Raw genomic sequence first — 13,711 nt, forward strand, 5'->3', positions numbered from 1 at the left:
TTTAAATAAATTTTTTTCATTTTATTTTTAAATTAATTGTGATGTAATTTTTTTAAAGAAGAATTTAAGTCACTTTGTTTCGAATAGGAAGATCTTTTAATAAGAATACAAAGGCATATACTTAGGTTTCATTGTATGAAGATAAAAATAGAACCACATGGGTTTTACTTTTTAATTTAGTAGAATTTAAATAATAGTACTATATGTGTTCACTTAAAGATTAAAGGTACCACTTGTGTTTTACTTTTTAATTTGGTAGAATTTAACTTGGCGCCGACTGTTGATATCAAATCTTGTATACAAATGATAAATGTCATTAAAATTAAGTAAGTAATAAGGTAGAGTAACTTGGAGCGGACTATTGATATCAAATCAGTTATACAATTGATACATTAGAATTAAGTAAGTTAGGGTAATATCACGTAGGTTTTTAAAGATGATTCTACTAAATAGTAAATGTGATTGGTCAGTTTCACAGTTGGTTAAGTAATTGACGTTGATGAAACTGGCCCAAATAGTTTTTTGATCAGCAGCACCCACTCTTAGCGCTTTTTTCTACCTTTTTTTTAAAAAGGTAAGTTTATATATACATACAAATGATACATGTCATTAGAATTAAATGAGTGTAAGGATGGTACCTCTTACAAGGGAACACAAGTGGATCTCTTCGATTTAAATGAGCTTTTAGTATGTTGTTCTATAGACAAAAATAAGAGACACACGTATTTTTTTATACGTGCGGAGTCGCATGTTGAATGGGTGAAATCCTCCCTTGAAGATAATCGGTTTTTTTCTTTCGAAGCGAATATCTTTGAAAGTATAAGAGATAGAAAAAATTTTCTACAATAAAAATTGAATGGTTGCAAGAGTACTTTACAACTATAATAAAAAATTTTTTTTACATATATTTATTGTATATCCCCAACCTCCACTCTAATTTTCAAAAATTTTTTTATTTCTTCATATGACGAAAATTAAAGAGAATTTTACGCTGAAAACAACGATGAGTATTTAAGTCACGTTCCGAAAATCCATTTTTTAGATATGAACGAAAACGTCTCTTTATATGCGCTCTATACGTATTCGTACCGCGTTGGGAGCACGAGATACCGTTCAATGAATACAGTCCAGTACGCATTATTACCGTACTAGCTATTGTTATAAGAGCTTTTTACAATAATGTTTTAATAATAATAATAATAATAATAATAACAACAGTAGTAGTAACAGTGACCTTGTTCAGCTTCCGAAACCAGTTAAATGTTTTTGATAATATATACAAAATGTAATTATTTAGAATAGGGGAGGTAGCACCGATGACCTTGATCTTGACATATGTTATCAAGGTCAATACCCTAAGTAACCTCCAACAGATTTTAGCCGTCGCTCGTCCTTCGTTAAAATGTTATAAACAAAAATGTTTTAGGATTAATAGTTTTGAAAATAACATTTATTTGAAACTTGTAATAAACTCAATTACTATTTTGTCCTGTAATGTCATTAATTGGATGGAAATAAGCCATAATTTCAAAAAACTTAGCAATTCTATTTAAATAATCATATTTTCGTTTAAAAATAAATTCAGCCAAATAATGTGTGTAATGATATTACAAAGCGACTCTCATCCCACCTCTTCCTCTATGAAGGAGCTCGCAACTTCTATGTCACTGTAAAGTAAATGCCTAAATGCAGTAGGTTCCGCCCCCTACGGGGGGGCATCAATATTGTTAAAAATAACCTAACCCAACCCATTTAGTGGTGTGAAGTAGCTCTTGCTTCGCGTTAATACACATGTCTGTACTATTGTACGTGGGTTTCGACTTTCTACGCGAAGTAAGAACTACCTCACACCACTAAACGGGTTGGGTTAGGTTATTTTTAACAGTAGTGGAGCCCCCCCGCAGGGGGGCGGAACCTACTGTATCTACGCATGTTATTTCTTTTAATTAAAATGAGAAGTCAAAATATATACAAATGAATACGTTTAATTAACATTTCCATTATATCCTTTTCTAGGGGGGAGAAAGTGGGCTGAGAGTGGGTTGTGTTTCGCGTGAAAGTTGTACATCTCTTAAGCAGTGGGACGTGTGGAATAGCAAATAATATCATATATACATTGTATTTAGCAGAAATAAAAGGTTAATTTTAAAACTTTTTTTGTTCATAACTTTTTAACGAAGGACGAGCGACGGTTAAAACCTGTTGGTGGTTACTCAGGGTCGTGACCTTGATAACATATGTCAAGGTCAAGGTCATCGGTGCTGCCTCCCCTATTCTAAATAATTACCTTATTATTATTATTATTATTATTATTATCATTATTATTATTATAACATTATTGTAAAAAGCTCTTATAATAACTAATACGATAATGATGCGTACTGGACTGTATTCATTGAACGGTATCTTGTGCTCCCAACGAGGTACGAATACGTATGGAGCGCATATAAAGAGACGTTTTCGTTCATATCTAAAAAATGGATTTTCGGAACGTGATTTAAATACACATTGTTGTTTTCAGCGTAAAATTCTCTTTAATTTTCGTCATATAAAGAATTAAAAAATTTTTGAAAATTAGAGTGAAGGGTAGCGGTATACAATAAATATATGTAAAAAAAATTTTTTATTATTATAATTGTAAAGTACTCCTGCAACCATCCAATTTTTATTCCAGAAATTTTTTTCTATTTCTTATAGTTTCGAAGATATTCGCTTCGAAAAAAAAACCGATTTTCTTCAAGAGAGGATTTCACCCCCTTAACATGCGACTCCGCACGTATAAAAAAATACGTGTCTCTTATTTTTGTCTATAGAACAACATACTAAAAGCTCATTTAAATCGGAGAGATCCACTTGGTTGTGTTCCCTTGTCAGTTCTGTATACTCTACCTGTCCTTCATAGCTGATTCACTTGATTAATGACACCCTACATATGATATTGTGTACTATTCCACACGTCTCACTTCTTAAGGGATGTACAACTTTCACGCGAAACACAAATCTCAGCCCACTCTTTTCCCTCCTCCCCTAGGAAAGGATATAATGAAAATGTTAATAAAACGTATTCACTTATATATATTATATTTTGACTTCTCATTTTAATACGTAGATACAGTAGGTTCTGCCTCCCCTGCGGGGGGGCTCCACTACTGTTAAGAATAACCTAACCCAACCCATTTAATGGTGTGAGGTAGAAACTCTATAATAGGCAATCTGGCCAATGTTCTAGTAAGAAATAAAATAGCATCCATAAGTAACACATAAAGGTTACATCCAACGGCAAGTAATCGCGATACTGTAAACATTTTCAATGAAATATGAAATATTGAAGTTACATGTGTTGCGTGGAAAAATTGTGGGAAAGGAACGCGTGACGAGCGTCGATTAGCAAAAAGTGATCGACGCCGCGAACTGTCATTCTAGTTCTGAGCTTTTCAAGGTTACATTTTGATCGTGGATTGTCACATAACTTACCTGCTAAAATTATGAAATATTTCATTAAATATAGATCTAAAATTAATTGTCCGAAAGTACCTACGCGACGAAAAATGTTTAGTAGCAAAACAATGATAATGCATTCTGTAATCAAATAACTTATTTTGGTAAATATATAGATTAGGGGAGCCATCCCCGATGATCATGACCTTGACATATGTTGTCAAGGTCATGACCCTGAGTAACCTCCCGCAGGTTTTAGGTGGCGGTCGCTGTCCGTTAAAAAGTTATGATCAAAAAAAGTTTGAAAAATTACGTTTTATTTCAATTGTACAGTGTGACTTCCTTGTTCAGAAACGTTAAACTTTCCACGCGAAGTAACTCTCACCTCCCCCAACCCCCTGCGAAGGGGCACACGACTTCTACGATTGCACTGTTGCTATGATAGTACTGTCGGGGCAGACCTCTGACAACGGTGTGGGTGCAGGGGGGAGGCCGAAGGCCGGCCCCTTGCACCCGCCCGTATGTGTGTGTGTGTGTTCCATTCGTTATATAACGATTATGAGTCTATTACTTGATATTTCACACACACACACACACACACACACACACACTTCGGTCTTCGGCCTCCGGCCACCCCCCCGCACCCACACCGTCGTCAGAGGTCTGCCCCGACAGTACTATCATAGCAAAGTACAATCGTAGAAGTCGTGTGCCCCTTCGCAGAGGGTTGGGGGAGGTGTGAGTTACTTTAAACAGAAGGAGATGTAAAGTAGTACTTGTTATAATACATATATGGCAGAAATTATACGTTAATATGTATAATTTCCGAGAAATGGTACGTTAATTTTGAAACTTTTTTTGTTAATAACTTTTTAACGGACAGTGACCGCCACCTAAAACCTGCGGGAGGTTACTCAGGGTCATGACCTTGACAACATATGTCAAGGTCAAGATCATTGGGGGTGGCTCCCCTAATCTATATATTTACCCTTATTTTTATAATCTATATATTTTATATGTTTATAAACTTTATATATCTTATAATCTGTGTTTTATTAATAAAATAATTTAATTATTAACAAGTAAATAGAAAGTTTTTCTTAATTTATTATTTCATTATATTCAAATTATGCTGTGCTTGGAAGGAAATTTCAACAGCAACGATTGGTCGCGCCATATTCTTTCTTAGCCAATGAGAGTGACGACATCTTTGGCCAGATTCCCTATTATAGGATCTCTAGTTCTTACTACGAGGTATTTCTTACTACTATGACACGAGTCATAGTTAATGACAGGGATTATTTTGATAATTAAGTGTTTTCGTTTCTAAATAAATAAATATTAGATTTCATTAAAAACGCTTTAAAACTTATTTGTACACCTAATATGTTCATTTTGTATTAGCCATTAATAATATATCAGTTACTTTTCATAGTAATTTATTATCAGATAATTATTTAAACTTTTAAAGGTTTTAATTTTTAAATTTTTTAGGATCTTTCTTTGAACATGGCTTGACCTTTTACGATTATGTATAAAGTTTGATTCATTTAAAACAAGAGTTATTTTCTAGAAATAATAAATGTTATCTTAACTCAATGAGAAATTATGTAAATTGTTAAAATAACATGTCATGCTTTGTTATCAATTTACGAATGTACTATTTCGATTAATTTCTCGATAAAAAGAAAGATTCGTTATCTCTAAATTGTACTATTCGGATTGTGCATCATGGACATTTTTTTCAAACAAAATATATTTGGATATTATATATACATTTTGCACACACAATTTCAGAAAGATCGGCCATGTTATAGTTTGGAAAATGTCTTACTGAGCCATTGATTAAGCCGTGGCGGGACAGCGAAATGCAAGCAGACGATTGTAAATGGGCATTTGTATCGAAATTCACGAACCTGTGTAAGCTGCTCTTTCGCTGCTTCGATCGCCAATCTGGCCAGGCCCTCCTCGTACCTTTCCAGAGCCGTCAGTCGTAGCAGCAAGTTTTGCAACAGCGCCGAAACTTCCTGTCTGGCTACGGCGTCGACCGCAGCGACTTTCTGCGTGATGGACCTAACGTGACTCATTACCCTTTCATCCCGGAAGTCGTACGGGAATGTTTCCGTCCATTCTGCTAGCAGCTGCACCAACCGCGGCACGAAGCGATGCAATCGTTCCTAGAATACATACCAGATATTTTATTGTCTTTAAAAAAATGACACAGATAATTTTTATAAGGACGCAATATATATACTATATTGCGACGTAACAATTTTTGTCAGTTATTTTTGGCGATAATTTTGGGGAGATCTTGGGTCCTTCCGGCTCGAAGGGCGAGCGCACAGGCGAGCGTGCGCTAATTGTTATTTCTCTTAATAAGTTATTTTTTTTTAGTTACTGAACAATGGAGTTTTATCTCTAAGGATTGTCTGCTGCCGAAAAATGAGCTTCTGAAGACTGTAAGATTCATTTCAGATTCTCCTTCTGTATATGATAATAAGATTTACAGACAATATTTCGGCACATCCATTGGCTCTTCTTCATCAACTATTATTGCTGATTTGATAATGAGAAGACTGTAACGGTGTCCTTGATGTCTTGTAATACCAATGGACATTTTGTTTCATTTTAGATATGTAGATGATATCTGTATTGCAGTTTTACCTAAAAAAATAGATTCTTTATTCAGGTTTTTAATTCTTTTCATCCTCATATCCAATTCACACTAGAAATTGGAGACAATAAATTTGAACTTTTAGATACCACAATTTCAATAATTGACAATAGTTTTGTTTTTGATTGGTATTACAAGCCCACTTTTTCAGGCAGGTTTTAAAAGTTTCATTCAAACCATCATTTAAAAAAAAAAAGGTACAATTTATTCGTTGGTTGATAGATCTCTTTAAAATTCTCTAACTCAAATTTTCATACAAAAAATCTAACTTATAATCAAAATTTTACGGACAATGACTATTCTTTACCTTTGATTTTTGACACAATGAACCAACGATTAAAACATCTGCTAAAAAATAAACATATATTACAAGTAGATCAAAAATATAATAATATTGATTAAAAAAATGACATCTTGGCTTACTGTACCATTCATACAAGAGCAAGTCATTAAGTTCTTAGAAAATCTGTCAGAGGCTCGCAGTGTTATATCACATTACTTTTTGACAAGTAGGATCTTTCAGCTGATTACTGTCAAATTTTGAAAGGAATTCATCGAGAGGTTTCATTTCTGTATATGATTGAAGCGAACAATCTTTGCGATTTTTGCAAAATGGAAAAAAACGACTTTCGTGCAATAACGAAATATCTACGTATGAAAGGTTTAACGCCGAAAGAAATCAAAGCCGAGTTGGATAATGTTCATAGCACATTTGCACAAGCGTTTGCGACAGTATACAATTGGGTGAATGTGATAAAGTAAATATTCAAAATGAGTTTCCTCTATCTCAGTTTGTATTCCCATGATTAAATAAGTTTCTTTTGATACTCGCAGTTGGCACTACAGCCCTTTGTATTATGTTGGTATGTAATGTATCTTTTTCTTCCTTTTTCAACATGGAAGTTTTTCTACTGTGATATCGTCTTGCTGTACAAAATAAAAGGATCTCTTGTAACAAGCATATTGATTTTCTCTACACCTTTGATCCACATCAACAGAATTAATTTAAACGTGGTCGTACATCCACATGTGATGTACCTTGTTCGGGACGTCCAATTGTAGCTGCTACGCCAGAAATCATCGATAAAATTCACGATATTATTTTGACTGATCAACGAGTGAAAGTGCACGAGCTTGTTGAGGTCACAGGCATATCACATGGCACAGTGACTTCAATTTTGCACGAACAATGAAGAAGCTATCGGCAAGATAAGTGCCGCGTTTGCTCACTGTGGACCATAAGAGCGACCGTGTGACAATTTCAAAACAATGTTTGGAGATGTTTCAACGTAATCCGAACGATGAATTTCTGTATCGATTCATTACTGTGGACGAAACATGGATCCATTACTTCACACCTGAGATGAAGGAACCGTCAGAACAATGAACTTCACCAGAATAACCAACTCCGAGGTAGTGTCGAGATTAGTCTCGATATCGTGCCAAGATGAGACCGAGACGAGACCGAGATGAGACTTAAAGATCGAATTCGAGACTGATACGAGATTTTTTATACCGAGTCTCGACGATACCGAGAATCTCGTCGAGACTCTCGAATTTTGTAATATGTCAGATACAATTTCTAACGCATAAGATATAAGTCTCAGACCCATTTTCATTATCTGGTTAATTTGTGCTTAATGCTTAAGGACGTTCACCGGCTACAATCGTAGCCAAAAGTTTACTACTCGCTCGCTTCTTGGTGCATAGCGCATGTCTCTCCCCACTCCGCTTCCCATGCCAATACTTTTTCTGCTGAGTGTACTCACGCACAAGCAAACGGGGTTCGATGCCTTGTATGTATACACGCACACTAGCCTGTTGAGAAAAGCGGAGACCCGTCTCATAGCAACGGCTCTCCTTCCATGCGGCGACTTACTTCAAGTGCTGTCGGATACACCACTTCGAACTTCGATAACTCAAAAACGGCACCGCTACGGATCCCCGTTTTTTTTTATGTTATTTCTAGCATCATCCTGCATCATATCCTAATTTTTTAGAACAATCGTATAGATATCACAGTCGCTATGAATTGAAATGTCACTTGAGCGCACGCTTGGGCTATACCTTACATGTTAAAAGCTGCAACTTTGAAAATTAATAACTCGAATTCGGTACCGCTAAATTTTCTGAATTTTGGAGGATATATCGATAATGATATTAATATCATGTAGTTAAAATTTGAAGCATTTTGTATAGAAATCGATTAGCCGGTGAACGTCCTTAATGGGCTTCATCACAGATAAAGCCCATTGGATAAAACATCAAGTTAAGCCTAATCACAAGTTAACCAGGTGATAAAAAAAACCGATCTTTAACTAAACAAGGATCGAATGGATACTATATTCACACGCAGTAACCAAAGGGGAAAGAAGTTAGAAATATAATAAAACTTTCATATTATTATCGGAATATTGTATAACGTAATATTGTATGAGTTAAAAAAATGTTTAGAAAAATCTTTCAAATTAGATTTAAGGTAGTCAGACCATATAGCACAATTATTCAAGAATGTCTTGAAACTTTCGTCTCAAGTAATTTAGGTATTAATCATATGCCTGAAAAATTTGAGCTCGATTTATCGTCCCGTTCCCCCAAAAGGGTTCCCACCTTGTAGAAGTCGCGGACCGGGTACCAGTGGTCCGCACTCCCTGCGGTAAAATGACACGAGACCCACATTCGACCTGCGAAGGCAGGTACGGGACCTCGAGATAGAAAAACCGACGGGGGGAATATTTGACCACATCCAGGTACGCCTGGCGTTCTCGGGGGTTGCGGGCTCCCGTGCCGGGTGATGGGACTTACGGTCGCTAACAGGGTCCTCCCGCTCAGAGGGAGGGGCATGGGGGCCACCAACTAAGAGGAACCTCCAAGCTAGGGTGTAAGCTACCGTGCCTGGAGCTGCATGGCGCAGGGGAAGCTGCGTCGCTAACGGTGCCTCCTGGATACTGGGGAATTCCAGGAGTACGGAGCCAAGCCCCGGGCATTCGTGGCTCTGTCCGGGTGAGATCGCGCGTCCTCGGTACTCGTGGGATTAAAATGGAAAACAAGACTAATAATAATGTAAATATAAACAAAGTCCTCTCGGGGATGGCTTTCCTAGGAAGCGAACAACCGGAGGAGAAAAAAGTAGAAAGTGCGGATCTACCTGTATTCGCTACAGCGGGGCTGCAAAGCGCCGATTCAAAAAGGAGAAGGAGAAGGCTGAAAAAGCCATCCCTCCTTATCCATCCAATACCCATACTCCGCTGGGCGAGAAGGGGGGCGGTGCGACGGTGGGCACGCAGGAGCGTGCCAGACCGGTGCATCAGACGCCCAGTCCGACGGAAAATCGCCCGACCAAGAGACCCAAGGTCACTGACAAAGGGTCGTATGACCAGGCGACAAAGGGTATTATCAGGATGGCCTTTGTAGCAGAAGGCTACCCTGAGAAGAAACTGGGTGCCAGTGAGGTGGATAGGATCAGGCGACAGGTCAGAAGGCACATCCTCGAACTTTTCGAGGATGGGCTAGCGCCCACCTACACTGGCACCTGGGAGAGGGATGGCGAAGTTATTTTTAACTGCACCAATCAACAGTCGGTGGATTCGCTGAAAAGCGTTTCCACCGAAATCAAAATCGGAAGCACCACTCTGCATGTGCTACCAGCTGAGGAGCTACCCAAGCGCCATCGGGTGGTAGTACATGTTGAGGAACCTGATTTGGCCGCCGAGGAAGCTATAAAACCCCTCAACAGACAAAACGCAGGTCTGGGCGCCAGGGAGTGCGTTGTCGTGAGGGGGTGCGAAAGTAGGGACGCCAAAAGCGCCCATTTCGCTGCTTTGATCGGCGATCGCTCACTGGAGGCCCTGAAGACCTTTGGCTTTAAACCCTTCTGCGGGCTGGATCGGGCAACCATAAGGTTGCTCGACAAAGAACATAAGCAGGGGGTGACTGTCGGTGCGAGCGGGTCGGCTTAAAAATAGCGGGGCTCGCGGTATCGACAATCCAAATTAACCTGTATCACAGCAAAGACGCCTCGGCGATTCCAGCCAGGAGCATGGCAGAAAGCAGTAGCAATAATTCAGGAGCCTTGGCTCCTGAATAACGCTATAAAGGGTCTGAGTGGCTGTGGAACTATCTACCAAACATACACTCAGGACAAAATTAGGACCTGCATTGCAATTAAGGGAATAAATGCTATTACTATGTCACCGCTCAGCGATGGAGACACTACCGTTATACGGACAAGGCTGAATTACGATGAGGACAGGCACTTGGATTTACTCATAGGGTCAGTCTACATGTCCTATGAATCCCAAGAAGAACCACCACCAAAAAGGGCGAGAGAACTGGTGTCCTATGCGAAGGAGAGGGGGCTTGAACTCCTATTGAACTGCGATTCAAACTCTCACCATATAGGGTGGGGGAGCTCGAATATACACCCGAGGGGAGAGAGCCTCCACAAATTCATTATGGACACCAGCTTGATAATCCTAAACAGAGGAACGGTACCTACCTTCGTCGACCGCAGATAACAAGAAGTATTAGATATCACCATTAGTACTAGGGGAGTGGCGGACCTGGTGCGGGACTAGAGGGTCTCTGGAGAGCCCTCAGGTTCCGACCATAGACTGATTCGCTACAATCTCCTGCATGTGGTAAATAAAGAATGGGGTCGAAACCCAAAGACGACAAACTGGGAAGGCTGTAGGATGGACCCGGAGGCCATCCTGAAGAAAGCCGCAAATAGGTTTCACTCAGAAGGGAATCTTGAGTATGCGGCGCAGTATGTAAGTGACGCGATAAGTGAGGCCATGAGGGAAATTGCCCGGAGAGACCGAAATACACTACAACCAAAACTCCCTAGTGGAGCAAGGAGCTTTCGAAGCACAAGATGGAGGTAAGAAGAATCTTTAACAAAGCAAGGTGGAAGAACTCAGCAGCCGATTGGGACGCGTGTAGAAACGCCCAACGTGGCTATAGCAAAGCAATAATCATTGCTAAAAGGAAAAGCTAGAGGTATTTCTGTAAAGGCATTGAGAGCGCTTCAGAAGCATCCAAGCTAAACAGAATCCTCAGCAAAGACAGCACACTACGATTGGGATGCCTTAAACTCCCAAAGGGAATCTACACCGAGACAGTAGAGGAAACTTTAAAACACCTCATGTCTACACACTTCCCAGGGTTCCAGGAAAGATACTGTAAATGTCAACAGGAAACCGAGAAACACAGGGAAAAACATAAACCAAGAGAATGGACACTGGCAGCCAAGATGGTGACTCCTGAAGGAGTTAAATGGGCTATCAAAACCTTCGAACCATACAAGACTCCAGGACCAGACGGCATCTACACTGTTCTACTCAGGGAGGGTAGGAGGGTCCTAGTAGGCCCCCTGACAGAGTGCTGAGGGCTAGCATAGCACTGAGAGATGTTCCAAAAGCCTGGAGTGATACCAGAGTCGTATTTATACCAAAACCAGGTGAAAATGGCCATGTGACGGCCAAGGACTACAGACCTATCATCCTCACATCCTTCATCTTAAAGATGTTGGAGAGGCTCATTGATAGGTATCTGAAAGACCTTATTGCAAAGACGCTGAACCCATCCCAGTACGCCTACAGGAAGGGCAGATCTACGGACACTATCCTACATCATCTTGTGAGCGGGGTTGAAGATCAGATGGCTGCAAAAAAATATGCAATAGGCGTCTTCATCGACATTGAGTGGGCTTTTAATAGCCCCTCAAATATGTCGATTAAAGACGCCATGAACAGATTTAACATTCCAGAAACACTGATCGACTGGACACAAAACATGCTGAAGGGCAGAAGACTGACCGTCAATCATGGCAACAGCTCAGTTGAGGGGAGCCCGACGGCGGGCTGCCCGCAGGGGGTGGTGCTCTTACCCTTGTGCCTGTTGGTGGATGAACTCCTCACAAAACTGAAGAAATCAGGCTTCGAAATCTACGGATATGCAGACGACGTCGCCATTATCACCAGATGTAATTTCCTCTCAACACTCAAGGAACGGATGAACGAAGCCTTGTAAATTGTACAAACTGGTGTAGGACGAGGGGACTGATGGTAAATCCCTCAAAGACCTCAGCCATGATCATTACCAGAAAATACAAACCGAAACCCAGTGAGACATTAAGGCTCTGGGGAAAGAAAATAAATTATGTAAATTCAGTAAAATATTTGGGGGTCCTATTAGACCCCAAATTGAGCTGGAAACCACTCGAGAAAAAGAGGAAGAAATTCTACACCTCTATGTGGGCGTGTAGAAGAGCCATGGGAAAGACCTGGGGAATGAACCTCAGGATAGCCTTATGGCTATACAAGATGGTATTGTTACCAAAACTCACGTATGCAGCAGTGGTCTGGTGGTCAAGGGCGGAAAAGGTGGAGGCAGGGAACCTGCTCAAAAGCCTATAGGGAGGATACCTGAGGGTTGCAGCAGGGGCCATGAAAACTACACCAACTGAGGCGCTGCAAGTAGCACTCAGTATTCCGCCCCTAAATCAAGTGATCAAATACACAGCCAGGCAAACAGCATACAGATTAATATGTCAGGGTGAGTGGAAGGAAACCAGGACTGGACACACAAGACTGGGACTTTCTGATAAACACCCTTTTAATCTAAAACAAGACAGGATCCCCAGAAGACACCAGTTGGTGAAGACTTTTATAGTTCAAATACCGACTAGGGAGGACTGGAGCATACCTAATTACAAAACCAATCCAGATGTAGACACTTGGTTCACGGATGGATCGGGAGCAAACGGTCGATATGGGGCAGGTATATATTGGCCCAATATTAACCATGAGGTAAGCATACCAATTGATAGCTGGCCACAGAATTTCAAGATGAAGTGCTGGCCATCCAAAAATGTGCGGTACTCCTGTTAAAGGGGAAAAGCAGGAAACAAATACACCTTTACACAGATAGCAGAGCGGCTATTGAAGCACTTGCAAGAACCTCCACAGAATCATCTGTGGTATGGGACTGCATGCAAGCACTCACAACACTAGGGGTTACAAACCAAGTAACCCTAATATGGATCCCTGAACATCAGGCTATACCTGGAAATGAGAGAGCGGACGAGGTGGCAAAGCTGGGCACCGAAATGGTCCCGGCTGAACAAATCGTCGGGGTCCCATTTTCAGCAGGAACAAAGAGGATCAAAGAGTGGCTTGAACGGGAGCACTCGAACTCCTGGAAGGAGGCAAAGGGCTGTAAACGAGCAAAACATCTCATGAAACTTCCAAAACCAGCAAGAACTAGAGAATTGCTGGCAATGGGAAAAGCAAAACTGAGGAGCGGCATAGGCCTCCTGACAGGACACTTGCCCCTGCACATCTATTCAATCTAGGACTAGCGGAGCAGAGAGAATGCCGGCTATGTGGAGAAGAAGGCGAAGACAACCTGCACTTACTGTACTGATGCCCTGCACTCACTGTAAAAGATGTAAATCCTGTTGACATATGTTTTTGTTACCCAAGGATCTAGAAAATGCGAAGGTTAACAGTTTAATATGTCTGGTAAGTGATACGAGGCTGAACTTGACTGAATGATCTACGGAACAAGCAGGGAGCGACAATGGAACCTCATGGA

At 40.3% G+C, this 13,711-nt stretch overlaps 1 protein-coding gene across 1 annotated transcript; it reads left to right on the forward strand.

Moving 5' to 3' along the window:
* Positions 1-12,561: 12,561 nt before the first annotated feature.
* Positions 12,562-13,469, forward strand: LOC108773919 (uncharacterized). Its single transcript, XM_018539898.1, has 2 exons — positions 12,562-12,895; positions 13,042-13,469. The coding sequence occupies exons 1-2, from the start codon at positions 12,562-12,564 to the stop codon at positions 13,467-13,469; spliced, it is 762 nt and encodes a 253-aa protein (XP_018395400.1).
* Positions 13,470-13,711: the final 242 nt, after the last annotated feature.

This window comes from Cyphomyrmex costatus, unplaced genomic scaffold (assembly GCF_001594065.2).
Source record: "Cyphomyrmex costatus isolate MS0001 unplaced genomic scaffold, Ccosl1.0 scaffold228, whole genome shotgun sequence".
NCBI classification, from domain to species: Eukaryota; Metazoa; Arthropoda; class Insecta; order Hymenoptera; family Formicidae; genus Cyphomyrmex; species Cyphomyrmex costatus.

Coding starts and splice junctions, on each gene's coding strand:
- LOC108773919 (XM_018539898.1), top strand. CDS start 12,562: ATGAAAACTACACCAACTGAGGCGCTGCAAGTAGCACTCAGTATTCCG. Junction 12,896..13,041: donor AAACGGTCGATATGGGGCAG/GTATATATTGGC, acceptor ACCTTTACACAG/ATAGCAGAGCGGCTATTGAA.